Source organism: Eupeodes corollae, chromosome 1 (genome assembly GCF_945859685.1).
Source record: "Eupeodes corollae chromosome 1, idEupCoro1.1, whole genome shotgun sequence".
Taxonomy (NCBI): domain Eukaryota; kingdom Metazoa; phylum Arthropoda; class Insecta; order Diptera; family Syrphidae; genus Eupeodes; species Eupeodes corollae.
Genome location: NC_079147.1, coordinates 97,037,650 through 97,055,033, shown reverse-complemented (window position 1 = coordinate 97,055,033; position 17,384 = coordinate 97,037,650). Strand labels below are relative to the sequence as shown.

The 17,384-nt window shown below is 32.4% G+C and overlaps 1 protein-coding gene across 1 annotated transcript in view; it reads right to left on the bottom strand.

The window, feature by feature from the left end:
- The window catches only part of LOC129940766 (probable aminopeptidase NPEPL1), a 63,371-nt gene extending 49,950 nt beyond the window's left edge, over positions 1-13,421 (bottom strand). The window contains exon 1 of the mRNA XM_056049216.1: positions 13,214-13,421. Coding sequence (XP_055905191.1) covers positions 13,214-13,303 — 90 coding nt within the window. The 5' untranslated portion in view covers positions 13,304-13,421. The remainder of the gene's footprint in view (positions 1-13,213) is intronic.
- Between the last annotated feature and the right edge of the window lie 3,963 nt (positions 13,422-17,384).

The following is a 17,384-nucleotide window of genomic DNA, read 5'->3' as shown; positions in this document are numbered from 1 at the left end:
TATTCTTTTGATTGTTTCAAGTGGCCGACTTAGAATTGGTCTAGCTATACTAATTATATTTAATATTAACTAATTTGTAATGCAATTTACAGTGCAAAGACAACAGTCTGGTTTATTTTTAGAATTATAAATACGTACACTCAAAAAGACGATATTTTGATACATAAAAAAAAACTTAACCTAAGAAAATAATGAAAATATAAAAAGAGAAGAAATGATAATGATTTCACAGTAAGTTTGTTTCTATCTCCTTACTTGAGATGAAGCTAGATTCAAATGGAGTAAAATATAGTTTTTATTACTCAATTTGTGTCCTTAACGTTTTTTTACTTTTCAAGGACGTCAGTTTGGTTGTTAACATAAGTTGCCAAAGTTTTGAATGTATCACATAGTTTTATATTTTTTTTCATATGTAAGATATCTTTACATATACTTAAATCAAAAATTTATCAATAAATAATGTATTTCTATTTACAGCACGATTACTAATATTATAGGAACTTAAGTTAGTCCAATTATAATTGGATGAGTTCAGTCTAGGCGTGCGTTGCAATTATTTGTATGAGGTATCTTATTTTTTCATTTTTAGATATATGTAAGTTAATCACTTTTAAGAATAAGGATCTAGAGATGTTGAACTTTAAATCGAGGACTTTTCGCTCTTACAAAGGATTGTGAAAACCTCATACCCACAAGAGAGTCTCAGCCAAAAGCAAAGAAATGCAAGAAAAGAACCCTGGTTTGACGAAGAATGTCTTAAAGCTCGTAAAACATAATTTGCGTGGTTGAGGATTTTCCGTAACTTAACGCAAGAAGGTTTTTATATAGAGGCAAATAAGAACTTTAGAGTTTGTAAGAATAAAAGAAAGTTTTACGCAGAAAATCAAGCAGTGCGATTAGCATCTTGTAAAAACTCCGCTGATTTGTGGAAACTGGCTAAAGAGCTGAATGGAAAGCGTTTTACTATCCACACAAAACTCACTTCAAATGAAATGCTTTCCCATTTCAAGGTTCTTTTAAATCCTGAAATAACGCCGACAAAGTTGAAATTCGCAGCACCTGGATTCGTAGTCGATTCTCTGACCTGTGCATTTACATTAAGCTAGTTGAAAGAAACGCTGGAGATGATTAAAGATAGAAAAGCAACCAGTTCAAATGATATTCCAGTGAAATTTTTGAATTATGGTACTGTCATGCTTAAAGAGCACCTTTAAAAACTTTTTATTATAGTTTTGCAGGGAGAACTGTCTCCAGAGGAATATCGAGATGCTTTTATATTTCTGATCCACAAGAAAGAATCTTAGTGTTTCTTAGTGTCTTTTTTATTTATTTATTTCATTTCAAATGATCTTAAAGTAAATATTTAAAATAATTTTAATAAAGAACTTAAATTTCAATATAATAAAATGAAAAAAAATAGTGAAAATAAAATTACTTTGTTACACAAAATCAAATCAAAAAGTTCCTCATTGTACACCTAAAGTACTTTCCCAAGTTATCCGTGTGAGTTGAGAAATTCATTTTGGAATCAATTACAAGGCCTAAGTATTTAAAATCATTCACTTTCTCTATTGAAAAACAATTGGACGCACAGTTTTGGTTAGTAAAAGTTAGATAAGCCTTGGTCCCAGTTAAAAAGTTGCAGTTAGGAAGCTTGAACTTTTGACATTATGGGGCATGGTACTGAAAATCAACTTCAAAGTTTTAAAAGGATGATAAGCTAAACAACATTAGTTTCGTTTTCGAACTAATAACCATATTATGTACCGAAGACCATATTCTCAATAACTCAAGGTAGGTCTCAATTTATATCTGAGACCAAATCCAATCGACTATTAGTGAAATAAGAAAAACAATATGATCCGCAAACACATTTGGTTTAACTCTGAAATCAAGAGCAAACAGAGAGTTTATGTACACTAGGAATAAAATTGTTCCCAAAACAGATTCTTGGGGACACCGAGGTTGAGAAACATAAATTCGCTTCTGATCTCATCCAACTTCACTCTCTGACAACTATTTTAAAAACCAAACCAGTTTAACATAAAACCATGAAATCCAGCATTTTCTAATTATCGCAGTAAGATTTTATAGTCAACCATATCAAAAGCCTTTGTTATATCAATAAATAAACCAGCTGTGCACTTTTTTTGATCTAAATTGACCATTATTTGGTCACAAAACTGCAATAACGCTTCTTCAGTTGATTTTACCTGCTGAAACCCAAATTGGACAGAATTAAAAAAAATTGTTTAGTTCAAAAAGATAACCATCCTTTGTTTTATAACTTTTCCAAAAATCTTACTAAAGACGGGAAGAAGAGTTATAGGTCTATAGTTGCACATATTACTGGCCAAAACTTTTTTTAAATATATATTATTTATTATAAACACATTTGATATAGCATCAGCCCTAGACGAATGCGAGTTTTTTTTTTAAATTACCACAGCTTTAAGTATCTCAAGAGAAGATATGGACTCAAAAACGAAACTGTTGCTTTGCATCGGCTCACCGTCACAAATAGGTTGACAAGAAAGTGGTTGCAGATTAGGGACTACATTTATAAAAAAGTCATTAAACGCATTAGCAATTACACATTTGTCAGTAACTTCACAATCATCAATGCACATCGTTTTAAGACTTTTTGACGTAGAATGTTTGTTGAGTATGCTGTTAACGATTTTCCATTCATTTTTCAGATTACCTGTTAAGGAGTTAAACTGATTCCGGTTAAAGCTATCATGGCAAAGCTGAATTTCTTTTTTAAGTTCAGCACACAGCTTCTTATAATTTCGTTTTAGAATAGTATTATTAGGGTTCTCATAGCATTTTATTCTTAGTTTGTTTTTTCTTTTTACTTTATTTATCAAATAATTTGAAATCCATGGCTTAAGCCTTTTATTTATTTTTTTTTTGGGGAAAAGTTGAAAAAGAAAAAGCGAATAGGAACTTGAAGCATCTAAACAAGAATAGACATTTTCCAAAACTCAAACAAAAGCAAATGTTTTAACTTATTATAATCGATTTTTATCAAATTATAAGAATTTTCTGAGATTTCACAATGTTTTCTTTTGGAAATATCAAATAGAATTCCTGTCATGGAATGATCGGATATCAACAAATCAATCGATATTTGATGCAGCTAACTACAGAGGAATTTCCATTTTAAATGCTTCTTACAAGATATTTGCAATGATGATGCATAAGCGTCTTGTAAGTTAGATTGAGACCGGAAACTTGCTAGGTTAGACCAAGATATTCAGCATTTTTATATTCAGGAGCTTGGCAGAGGATTTCTTGAAACAAAGGAAAAAGCTGTATGTATTTTTTATCGATGATTTTAAAACAGCTTTCGATACAATCGATCGAGGTGCACTATTCTATAAGCTTTATGGTCTTGGGATATCGTTGAAGTTTGGTCGCGTTCTTGAGCACCTACAGGTGTGTTCATAAAAATAGCAGTGCTCTCAAAATAAAACAAAAAGGCCTTCAATATCAACGTTATATTACATTTCATTAAACTTCTAATAACAAACTAAAATATTTTATTCATAATAACAGAAAATAAGAATTATCGATTTTTTATCGTTAAGTTTCTCACAGTAAAAACCGTTTTTAAATATATGGCTGTGCATAAAAATAGCAGTGCATGACAAAGTACTAGATCTATTACGTAAGAAGTAAAAAAAACTGTAATAAGTTATATAAAAGTATACAAATAATTTTAGCTTACAATTAGTACTTTGTTGCATAACCATTGTTTTTTATGATGCCTCCCATCTACGTGGCATCGAGTCCACTATCTCTCGACTGGTATTGCGTTCCACGAATCAAGCACTGCTTCCCACAATTCTTCCGAATTCTTGGGTTATGCTTTATGAACGGGTTAAGGTCGGGGGATTCATGAGATAAATAGGCCCGACCCCGTAATATGAAAAGCAAGCTCATATCATAATTTTTCCTCCACCATGCTTCACTGTTTTCATAGTGTACCGTGGATAGTATGCTGCATTTTAGGGTCTTCTCACATATTCTCGACGACCCTAGGACGCAAAAATTATGACTTTGCTTTCATCGCTTTACAGAACATTTCTCCATTTCTCTTTTGCCCAATCTTTATGCGTGGTCTTTGGGCCGGTAGCTTCTCTCTTAATTGTCTTCGTATTGTGACAGCGCTAACAGACAGTTGAAGTCCATTTTTTATTTTTGTAGAGCCTATGAAAGGGTTCTGTTTTGCTAACTGAAACATTTTTCTGTCAGTTCTTTCAGTAGTCATCCTTTTTTGGCCTTGAGTTTTTGGTTTATTTTGCCATTTAAAGGCGTTACTGCACATTTTTGCTGAGCAGCCTAGGATGTCTTAAATATTTTTTCGAATTTCTTCGGTGAAGTGTCTTGACCGTCCGTTTGTTTATTTTTGAGCTAATATTTATTAATTGTTTATATGCTAGTATGGTACAAATCTTTAATACTTTATATAGTATAATATTTACTTACTGAAAAATAAAAAAAAAAATTTGTAACACTTTTTAACTATAAAATCAAAAGCACTGCTATTTTTATGAACACTCTATATGCAAAGAGTTTGAAATAATGGGAGTTCACCGGAAAAAGTAGAGTTTAACTTTAAGCTAAAAGTCTCTAATATGAAAACGAAAGAACATTAGATGCAAGTAACATGCCAATTTTTTTTTTTAAGAATTTCCGTCCTTAAAATAATTGACAATCTAATAAAATGTGACCAGCACTGCTATTTTTATGAACACAACTGTATATAGAGAATCGAGGGCGGCTGTATGAGCAGGTGAAGAACTGTCAGACTGTTTTGAAACCTCATCGGGAGTGAGACAAGGTTGTACATAAAGCTCTACTTTTTTTGCACTTTTCATAGACGACCTTTTAGACTACTTGCCGAGTGGAGTGGATTTCGCAGCACTTCTGTTCGCAGACGATATAGTCATGTTTGCGCATTATCCGGAAACTCTACAGCTGACGATTAACAGGGTTTAACAGTATTGTCAGCAATGGAATTTAATAGTAAATATAGATAAATCCAAGGTTATGGTTGTTAAATGAAATAAAAGAACAAATCAAAACGGTTGATTTAGGACTACAGGTTAACAAGATTTCTAAAAGTGTTGATGGATCTATCGTCATAAAATGTGGTGATAAGGAAACAGTGAAAAGAATTGAAGAGGAAGTAAATGATAAATTAAAAGGAAAATATAATGTCAACATACCTATGCTAGTCAAACCAAAAATAGTAGTGATTGGCATAGACAACGAGGTGAAAGGTGAAGAATTGATAGAAATCATAAAAAGCCAAAATAAAATAAGTGGTGAACTAAATCTTTTGAAGTGCTATAGTAAGTTCAATGATAGTAAAAAGTATAATGCAATTATAGAAATTGAAAAGCATATTTTTAAAGAAATAATTGAAATGGAAAATCCTTGCTTAAATATTAGATGGAATTAGTGCTTAGTGTTTGATAAAGTAAATGTAAAAAGGTGCTATAACTGCTGGGGATTCATAGACAATGCTGAAAACTATTCAAATAAAATATGTTGTCCAAAGTGTAGTGGTGAACACAAATTAGACAAGTGTACAAGTGAGGAGATGAAATATAAAAATTATGCTCTGACCATCGAAAAATTAAACTTAAATATTGATTCAAGTCATGATGCTAGGGATGCAAATTGCCCAGTGTATCTTAGAAGGCTTGAACGAAAAAGAGAAAAATTCGCATATTAACAACCAACATTTCTCCAATGCTTGCATCTCAATATACAGGGCTTGATCAATAATTTAAATGAATTAAAGAATATTATTTATGAAAACAATTTCGATATAATAGTCCTAACTGAAACACATCTCGGCTTATCAGTGATGTTTAAAGAAGTGTATATAAAGAACTATAATATTATCCGTTGTGAAACATCATCAGCCTATACTGGAGGAGTGGTTATTTATATAAAAAAAAAATTGACGAATTTTTAGTGCTAAAAAATGTACAAGTTTTTATGAGTATATGGCTATTGGTTGTTGAATTAGAAATGCTTACAAAAAAAATCTTCAAATAACAGAGTGAAAATTTATTAGAGATAAGTTAAATGGGGCTAGTGATCAAAGGAATATGTGGAAAACGTTAAAAACTTTAGTTTTGAGACAATCAGTAACAGAAACTAATTGTGTTGAGTTTAATGGGAACAAAATAAGTGATGAGAAAATAATTGCTAATAAATTTAATGAATTTTTTATTAAAAGTGTAATAGAAATAAATGAACAAATGCCGAAAGTTGCATGGTCAAACCTTTTGCTAAATAGTGAACATTGTTTTAAATTTAAAAAAGTGGAATCAATAGAAGAACTCTTAAATCTCCTGGAAATCGTCCGTTATAACCCCAGTGGAAAAAATATCCAACTCAAAGAAATGCGAAGACTATAGGCCTATAAACATGCTTCCTACTGGGAAAAATTGTTCAAATCCAATTAGAAGAGTACCTACAGCTAAATGATCTGATAATTGAGGAGAAATCTGGGTTTAGACGAAAACACTCTTGTGTCAGCTCTAAACTATGTTATAGCAGATTGGAAGGAAACGATACATAAAAAGAAGAAAATTGCAGCAGTATTTATCGACCTCAAAAGGGCATTTGAAACGTTGGATAGATTGATTTTATTAAAAAAATTGTATGGGTACGGAATACGAGGAACTGAGTTTAATTGGTTTAAGTCATATCTAATAGGAAGAAAACAAATTTTAAGGTTTAATGGGGTAATTTCGGATGCATTAGATTCAGACTTAGGATTGCCACAAGGTTCAATTTTGGGTACATTATTGTTTGTAATTTATATTAATGATATAAAAAGTGTTTTAAAATATTGTAACTTAAAACTATTTGCTGATGATGGTTTATTTTACGTTGAAGATAATGATTTAAAAAACAGTATAAGACAATTGGTAATGGATATTAATAACATACAAAATTATTTAAATATGAATAAACTAAAATTAAACACAGACAAAACTAAAATAATGTTATTGCCAGAAAATAAAATAATTTGTAAAATAAATGAATTTGAATGTGTACAAGAAACCAAATACTTAGGAATAGTTATTGATTGTAATTTAAATTTTAAAAAACATTTTGAAATGCTTTCTAAAAAAATTGCCAACAAAATTGGGTTTTTTCGAAGAATACGGAAAAAGCTCAGTATTTCTATGGCGATCAAGATATATAACTCCATTATACAGCCACATTTTGAGTATTGCCCGACAATACTATAATATTTGTTTTCAAAGTAAAAAATAATTAAATGCCTATTTATTTACAGAAAAGACTGATAACAAGGAGTGAATTGCGTCCATATAATCTTAGAAATAATAATAACTTGCACTTACCGTTTTTTAGAAATAATAGGACACAAAACATGTTATTTCATAAAGGAATTCAAATTTTTAGCTGCCTTCCTAGTAATATTAAATTAGAAACTAATTTAACTAGATTTAAGCACTCAATAATTTATTTTGTGAAAGTAAATTATTAATGAATACTGTAAAAGAGTTTACAAATAGCAAATAGAATGCTAAATAAATATATACTACCACTACTTCTACTTAAAAGTGGTGGTGAACGTAATGCATCAAATAAGAAATTGGTTAAGGCGAAAACTGCTATTAATATGACATGGAAACAATGCTTCAAGAATAAGTGTATAGCACATAATAGCAAGTTTAAAGTATTTGAAGCAGTAGCTAAGAGCATACTACGTAATAATGCTGGAAACGGGTTTCTCTCCTTTGTTTATAAAAACATTGAAGTTGCAACCGGACTTCTTGCTTAATGTTTTTAAAATAAATGATTCACGGGTCGTGAAAAAAGTGGCCATAAAAGCCATACAAGATCAAAACAGTTGGTATCGAAAGTGGCAAGATCTTGCTGAGGTATGTCAAATTAATTTTAATAAACCCATCGAGGATTTAACAACCGCTAAAAACATCTTGTATGAAGTCATTCGCTGTAGCGTCTAATTTCTTGTACAGAACAACTTGCAGCAGATTAAATTATAACCTTACAGAAAACAACTATTTTAAGGATTCCAATAATGTCCGTGTGATTTCTATGATGGTCAGACTACGTATTGAACTAATAGATTTAAATTTCATTGCACACAGACCTGATTTACTGTCCACTTTTCGGAAAAATGCCCCATTCTCTGAGAAATCAGAAGGAATGTATTCAGAAAAGTCTTTTTATCGGAAGATGAAGTAATAAGTTTATTGAATAAAATGAATGTTGTCAAACTTTACGAATACTGCAAAACTGCCTTCTGATTGTGTTTCTATTTATTGCTTTTTAAATTATTTTTAATCTCTAATGAACTTTATATTGTTAAAAAATTATAAATACCTTTTATAATATCTAAAAGAAATTATATTGAGGACTTATTACATTCATTGCATTTTGTTGTCAATCTAAACATTTTTGGTGTGTAGTGTAAATTGTACTTTGAATAAAATCTCTATCTATCTATAATTTATTTATTTACATCAATTAGAGATCTTAACATCTACAATTAGATTACAAAAGGTCAAGAAATAAAATAATCATTTATAACAAAAAAAAAAAATAGGCGGAATAATACATAACATTAAGTGCTTAAAATAACAATTTTATAAACATGGTTTGATTAATTAATTCGATAAGAACAAAAGTATATTATATCTGTTTATATGAAAATTAAAATCAATATGATTTGAAATGAGATTTGTTTCTCTAACACAGCGAGTTAAAGGTTCATTACAAGCATAGTTTACCCTATGTTCCTTTTCTCGGAGTAAGCAACGTTCTCTTATTTGACGCGAGGGAGCATACAAATCTATCAACGATAAAAGGAAAGGGCATTTGATATGATGCGACAAAATGTCACTTAAAAACATTACTAAAAACATTTTCCTTCTATTTTCAAGTGACTGAGTTCGAACCTAGTTTCTGAATTATAAACCTTGTACATTTTTTTGGAGCATTTGAATTCTATTTGAATAAATATTGTAGTAAGGATTCCAAACCACACAACAGTATTCTAAGTTTGATCAAAGGTGTTAAATAGAGATTTAAGGACAAAAGGATCCTTGAAGTCTTTTGTATTACGTTTAATAAAACCTAGCATTGAATTGGATTTTGCTACAATATATTCTATATGCTTGCTAAAGTTTAGTTTTGAATCAAACACTACACCAAGAACCTTTTTCTCCAAAACTCTTTCAAGAACAAAGTTAATTAAATTAACTTTGTAATCAAAAGAAATTTTGGAAAAATTGCGACAAAAGGAAAAAAAATTGACATTTATTAACATTCAAGAATAATTGGTTAGTTGTACACCATTCTGTTAACGTTTGGAGATCGTTTTGCAAAAGAATACAATCATTTAAAGAATGTATGCATCTGAAAAAAACTTTAAATCATCTTCAAATAAAAGTGTACTAGAATTTAAGAAGATATCAGCCAGGTCGTTGATGAAAATTAAAAAAAGAAGGGGACCAAGATGGCTTCCTTGCAGGACACCCGAGATAACAATAATTGGACTAGAGAGCACTTGATCAATACAAACGAATTGTACACGACCCCTTAGATATGACTCAAACCATTTCAACATATTTGAGTGAAAACCAAATTGTTTCAGTTTTTCAACCAAAATAGTATGACTAACTCTATCAAAAGCCTTCGCAAATCAGTACAGATGACATCAATTTGGTAGCCTTCTTCGAGTTTATTTAAAACGAAATTGGAAAAGATAGAAAGATTAGTGGTAGTGGATCTTCCTGCAATAAAGCCATGTTAAAAAGGTGAAATATGCTCAACTTTTCACATATAATTTTCTACAATAGTTTCGGTATACTTGATAATTTACAAATAGGACGGTAGTTATTTACTTCCTGCTTAGGACCATGTTTATGAATTGGAGAAAGAAATGATTTTTTCCACACTGAAAGAATTTCACCTTTCCCAAGAGAGGCATTGAAAATGAAATAAAGGGGCTCAAATATAGCAAGTGCACATTTCTTCAAAATAATTGGTGGAATTTCATCAGGGCCTTGCTGCAATTGTTATTTAAATTCAAAAGATCTTCTTAGATTTCCGAAATATTAATTTCTAATTGTCCTATGTCAACCTTATAACTATGATTAGATAATTCGGCTATTCTTAATGGATTTGAACTAGATTTCGAATAAATTTCGAAGTAATGGGCAAACGAATTACAAATATTTGAAAAATCCGAAAATGTAGAACCCAGATAGTTCATACTGCTAGGAATGCCATTTGACATTTTTTACTATTAATAAATGACCAAAAACATTTTGCATTAGTTTTTATGTTTGATTCAATCGATAAAATGTAATTTTTATCGAATTCTCGCGCTACACGAATGTAAGTATTTTTTAAATCGATATTATTTTCACAAGTGCGTATCCTTTTGTAAACCTTTTTTTTTTTCATTACTTAAGTTACAAAGCCTCTTGTTAAACCAAGGAGGCTTTGTGTTTTTATTAATTTTTACTTTTGGGACATGCATATTAATTACCGCATTCAAATTATCAATGAAGAAATCATAAAAATCAAACAAATTCATAGAATTATAATTCAAGCGCCACGGAATACCCGACAAATAACTCACAATGTCTATGTAGTAAGTTTTTGCGTATTTATATTTAAATTTATTACAATTTGTGCTTTTCAATTAATTATAGAATAAAAAATTTACATTTAGAGCTAAATGGTGAACAGAGTTAGGAAAAATAGGATAAAGTGATTTATGAACAGATATATTTAATTCTCTTTCAACAAAAACAAGATCAAGAATACGATTTACGAGAGGCGTTCAATATATTCTCGGTATCGGGGTGAAGCTGTGGTTATATATGTATATAAATTGACTTATTTATCAAGTAATACTATTATTTTAGTGCATTCATGTAAAATTTCATATAAATGTGATTATTATTTACCGTTAAATCTCTATTTAAACAGAATCATAATGGCAACTGAGACGATGATGATGAAAATTGAGCATCGCGCTGTAATTAAGTTTCTCACTAAGCAAGGAAAAAGTCAAAAAACTATTCATGAAGAAATGGTGTCAGTTTACCAGGGTTCCGCACCTTTATTATCAACTGTGCAAAAGTGGTCAAGTGAGTTCAAGAGAGTCAGAGAGAGCATTGAAGACGACCCCCGCTCCGGCGCCCCGGCTATTGCTTGTACGGAAGAAAGCATCAAAGAAGTCGAAAAACTTGTTCTCGAGGATGCCCGAATAAAGGTGAAAATGATGGCAGAGATCACCAAGCTTTCGACTGGTACCATTCACTCCATCCTTCATGACCATCTTAACCTTTCAAAGGTCAGTGCAAGGTGGGTGCCTCGAATGCTCACAGCGCCTCAGAAAAAAGTGAGGATCGCATGCTGTAGAGAGCTTTTGGAGATGTGTAGTGAGAACGCGGACGGTGTGATGCATCGGATTGTTACTGGTGACGAAACATGGGTTCACCACTATGACCCTGAAAGCAAACAAGAGTCCATGCAGTGGCATAAAAAAGAAACAGACCCCCGAAGAAGTTCAAAGTCAATCCGTCTGCCGGGAAGCTCATGGCCACAGTTTTTTGGGACTCAAAGGGAATCTTACTCATTGAGTACAAAAAATAAAGGTGAAACCATCAACGCCAAATCCTACGCTTCCACTTTGCATAATTTGCGGGGGGAAATTAAAAAGAAAAGACGGGGTAAACTCGTAGCGGGTGTGTTGCTTCTTCATGACAACGCTCCTGTTCACACGGCGCGAGTTTCCAAGGCTGCTCTGCGAGATTGTGGTTTTTGAAGAAATTCAACATCCACCTTATAGTCCAGACCATGCCCCTAGTGATTACTTCCTGTTTCCGGATTTGAAAAAATGCCTTCGTGGAAAAAGATTTTCGGATGATGAAGAACTCAAGTCGGCAATAAATGGGTATTTTGCAGGGAAAGAGGAAACTTATTTTTATGAGGGTTTAAAAAAGCTTATCTCAAGATGTAACAAATGCATTGATGTTAGGGGAGATTATATTGAAAAATAAAAACAAGTTAAATTGAATTCGCATTTTCCTTCATATCGATACCGAGAATATATTGAACGCCCCTCGTAAATTATTCTTGCAACAATTAAGTTGAATCAAGTCATAACTTGCAAAAGAATCAATTACTTCCCATTTGAAATCTGTGTTAACATTAAATGATAACAGTTCGGGATCAAAAATCCATTCGACATTCGTAAGATTAAAATCTCCAACAATAATTATATGTTCATTATTTTTTAGTTTAGAAGAATAGAAATTACAATTATTTACATACATTTTATACAAATCCAATGAGCTTCTGCGTGGAATATAACTTTCAACAACAAATAATATAATTTGGTCAATGTCGTACGGACAAGAAGAAGCAGAAGGCAAACTCATTTCGATGCATACGTATGTGGAGCAGACAGCAAGTAGCACACCTCCACCTCTTTCCAAACCAGTAGCCTGAGAGTATAAGTTCTTAGTGTTAGTTTACAGATTCATTAGACTTTCTGCTAAATAACGGTGCAATATTTGACTCCAAAAACGCAACTTAGATGTGTTTTTACGAAAAAACAAAGCGCACCTAGCTGACTAGAAGGCTAAAAGGTGACTGAACTCAGGGAGGGTTTTATATTGTTATCTAGCGGAACCTACTTTTAATATGGGATAAAAGAAACTCTTAAAAACTAGATAAGATAAACAAACAAAACCTGAAACATGTAAATATTCAGACCATTTTATAGGTAAATGAATACCAACAATAGCATTCCTTAAATATTGCAAAGTAGGTATTTATTCTATTGTCTAAAGGAGCACAGAAAGACCAAGGTTCTTGTCAAGCTTTCTTTACTGAGAAAAACCAACTGCAGAACAAAATTTATCACCCACAAATGTTAACATTGGTAAATAGCAATACTAAAGAAATGATGCTAGGATTTAATAATTGCCATCAAGCACAGCCTGTTGATATGGCTTTTATAGTTCCAAAATCCACCTTCATTGTTATGTTAATATTGTCATACAGGTTATTTAAAGGTCAAACCAAACTGGAAAGGATCACACACAAAAAACAACAAGTCTAATTCCTATTAGAAAATACCTAACCCATCTTTTTCAAAACTTACCTTGCGAAGCCCTTGAAGGCAGTAGGGATTGGTGGTAAATGCTTTAAACTTGGTACTTCTATTTAATAGAATTAAACTCAATAATCGCATGGAAATTTATTCAATTCTTTCAAGAAATAAATTGGTAAATAAGATGCCGAAAGAGACCCCGTAAAACCGGTGTTCTGTTCGGTGTCGGTGATTTGCAGATCAAGAAAATGACAGTTTGCGATGTTTTTGACATAAGATGTTTTGATGACATTCGGCTTTTCGATGCTTTCTTTTTTACTTTATGTTTTTCTTTTGGAATAGAACGGAAGAAAGAATGTATAAACGTAGTAGATTTTTAAAATTTAAGTAACTAGCTTTATGTTTAAAAAAAGTCGTTAAATTTGTTAGATTTTCAAAATTTTTATAGATTTAGTATGTTTTTCACTAATTCCTATATTCTGTATTTACTAAGAAAAAAGTATGTTTTGTAGATGGAATAGGAAAAGTGAATAAGTATTCATAGCCACAGAAAGAATTTTGCACCATACGTCACCAGCAAACAACGTGCTGCCAGGCAAATATTGTAATCATTTATGAATTTATAGAATATTAACTTAATTAGAGTGGCGCCACAGTTCTGTGTGAACTAGGGCCTCACCCATCATACATCTCCATTTAGCACGGCCCCTAGGCAGGTCACTTTCCACTTGTTTGCGCCATCTGACATGCGGTCTTTCTCTACTGCGCTGTCATGTGGGTGTGGATTCAAAGACTTTCCGGGCCGGAGCATTGGTTTCCATGTACGTTACCCAGTCGTTGGACTTTTATAATTTTGGTTAAGTCTACGTCGCTATACAGCCCATACAGTTCGCTTTTCCATCTTCTTCTCCAATCGCCTTATATGCATACGCTACCGTACATAACACAAAGAACTTTTCCCTCAAAACGACATAAGGTGCTTTCATCCGCTTTTTTCATAGTGAATGCTCCACAACGTATAGCAGGACGGTGCTTTCTCAGCCCAAAGAAATAGCGGTTAGCTAGCGTGATTCTTCTTTTGGTATCAGCTTTGGTGTTGTTTTCTGTGTTTATAGTGGAGCCTAGCTATATGAAGTCCTTCACTACCTCAAAGTTACGTCTATCGATGGTGACGTTTTGACGAGACGTCGCACAGTGTGACAATTTCGCTTTTTAGCAGGAGTTAATTTAAAAAAAAGACTTGCACAAATGTAAACAAAAACCTGATTTTCTTGATTGTGACCAATTTTTTTTGAAGAATCATTTGCAACAAAAAAAATTGATCTCAAAGTTCTATTTATGTTCAATTATTCATTCCAAGGTGTGAGAGCAAGTGTTTCCTATTTTTATTTTTAGTTAATTAAAATACTCATAATAAATAAAAAAGTAAGTTTATTCTGGATATTGGGACCTTTTTAATAAATTAAAAAGGGAGGAAACAAAAATGATTGGTTATTTGGGTCCGTTTTATGAATTCATTAGAGTGAAAGTACAGTTGTGCAGTGTTATTCAAGTTGGAGCCCCTTTTTGTTGTAAAGCCGTGTATGTTGGTTACCAAAAAGTGTTTTGACTTGTTGAGCACAGTTGCGACATCCATACTAAATTTTCAATTTTCTTAAGATGGCTACAAAAATTACGAAGAAACAAATTTATGATATTTGGATTTCTAAGATTAAAATTAAGTCCTTTGATGCAGTATTTTCTTTTTTTAAGAGCTTTTTTAGTAATAATATGTTTTCTGAGGACGTAATCAACTCAATAAAGACTACCCTAAAAAAACGTATGCTTAGGGTTTGACGAAAGGATGGCCAAAAGTGGTCGCCATCGAGATCGCTTCGAAAGTACTTTTTGTTCGTGGTTGAATGAAACCCTAACACTCCCGCAAACAGTTTTAGATGGAATTCCTTCTTAATCTCGGGAAAACAAGGTAGGAAGACCAAGAAAAATCTTTGATGAATGCTGTAAAAGAAGCAAGCGAAGAAAAGTACAAAACCTATTAGATTCGTTTAGATCTACAGAAATTTCGATTGCGAATGAACTAAACCTTAGAAGAGCAGAAAAAAAGAAATACTGCTATCGTAATAAAGCAACTGTCAACATGTTCCCCAAAAAGAGGTTTGTATATTTTTAAATGTAAATAAGTAAAAATGTGTATATATAAGAATATAAATAAATTTATTTGTTAATTACTTACTTACTTATTTTTAAATTTATGTACATTTTTATAATCATTTTTAATCGTTAATAAGGTTCAATTATAAGAAAAGCACTGGAAACTACTAGTTCTGGCTGTATTTCAATGTCTGCAGATGAAGCGATAGCAATGATGACAGATTCACAGCTATCTACTCACCAATATGAAATAATACCCCAGAAAATAAATAAAACTGTTCCACATTTATTACCCTCTTATCACAAAATTAAAGAGGCTAAACCAAAGTGCTACCCTGATAGCAGAACTGTAAGCGAATCATCTGCTGAATGTGGCTTACAAAGTTTACTAAATCATAGTGTTAAGTTAAGCGTATATGTTTAACTAAAAAAGATGTGTTAGATTCTATTGATGATTTTAACACCGGTTTAAAAGAAATATCCCTGATAATAAAATGGGTTTGCGATGGTGCTCAGTAAAAGTCATACAAACAGAAATTATCATCGGGTGATCATTTCGATGAAAATCTGTTCAGTGTATCTATGGTGCCCATTCAAATGTTTTTTGTTAAAGAAAGAAACCAAAATAGTACTTTGGCAAAACCGAGCCCCATAATCAACGAGGCATTGAAGGCCTATTTAATTAAGTTTTGCAAAAGAATTGACCGAATTGATCAAACATGAAGTAGATTCAATTCAACATCAAATAAACTATAGAATGATAAATGAGAACAGTTTTAATATCTTAGTCAAACCAGTTTTCTTACCTACTATGATTGACGGCAAAATATGTACTGCTTTCCGCATCTGTAACGTCTTCATTTTAAACCTGTTATATTTGCGCTGCAAAACCTTCCGAAATGAAGAACCTAGCCAACCTTTCGAGGAAGTCTCTGTAAAACAAGCAATGTCATTCGAATGAAGTCTTGATCCGATTTATGGAATGTGTACTTCACATTGCGTAGAGACCAGTACCTATGTTCTGTAACTCAGGCGATAACTTTTCGCATCGTTAAAAAATTAAACAGCTCATTCCTCAGTTATCGCCTCTGGGTAAAATCGGGTTTCTGAAACTGATGGCGATAAGTACAATTTCCAAACTATTCTGACTGGAATATCCATAGGAAGGCGATAAGTTGAACTGTGAATCTTCTGTCAAATAAAAAAAAAGTTCTAAAATAATAGAGATTGAGTAAAAGTGTAGAAATATTAATATATAAAATATATCTATATAATTTTATTGTCGGAAATGGACCAACGACGCAACAGAATGCGAATACACAGGCGAAGTCTTCGGTATAATACTAACCCATTTGAAATGTCGGAAGAGCGATTACGGGAGCTGTACCGACTTAGTCGGGATACAGCTCGCGTTCTCGTTGAAGAAATGCGTCCACATATGAGGCAGGGACAGAGGACAACCTTTATCCCCATCCCTTTTCGTATCTGTGCGGCACTGCATTTTTTTGCGTATGGGTCCTACCAAAGGGACGTTGGGAAGGGCTTTTCAGCAGCAATGAGCCGAACTATGGTGTCCCGCATTGTAGCCGAAGTATCCAAAATACTTCAGGACAAGCTAGCGGGCAAGTGGATAAAATTCCCCAGGGAAGAGGAATACGATTCAATAAAGCAAATTATTATTAGATTTTTCAATGCGACCGGATTTCCCGGAGTTATTGGGGCTGTTGACTGCACCCATTTGAGGATCCAAAAACCTAATATTGAAATCGAAGCATGCTACCTCAACAGAAAAGGATACCACTGAAAGAATGTCCAGTTGGTAAATATATTCTTAAGAACTTAAAATCTTAGTTTTAATGAAAATTGCTTTTAGGTATGTTACTTCAACCTGAGAATTCTTAGTGTGATAGCAAAGTTTGGAGGATCCTCACATGATTCCTATATATGGGATGGGTCCCAAATGAAATCTTTGCTTGAACGACGCTATGAGCCTTGTGAACCGGGGGAACAAAGCTCTTGGCTGTTAGGTAAACAATTATGTTTCACAAGGCGCTTACACTACAATTTTAAA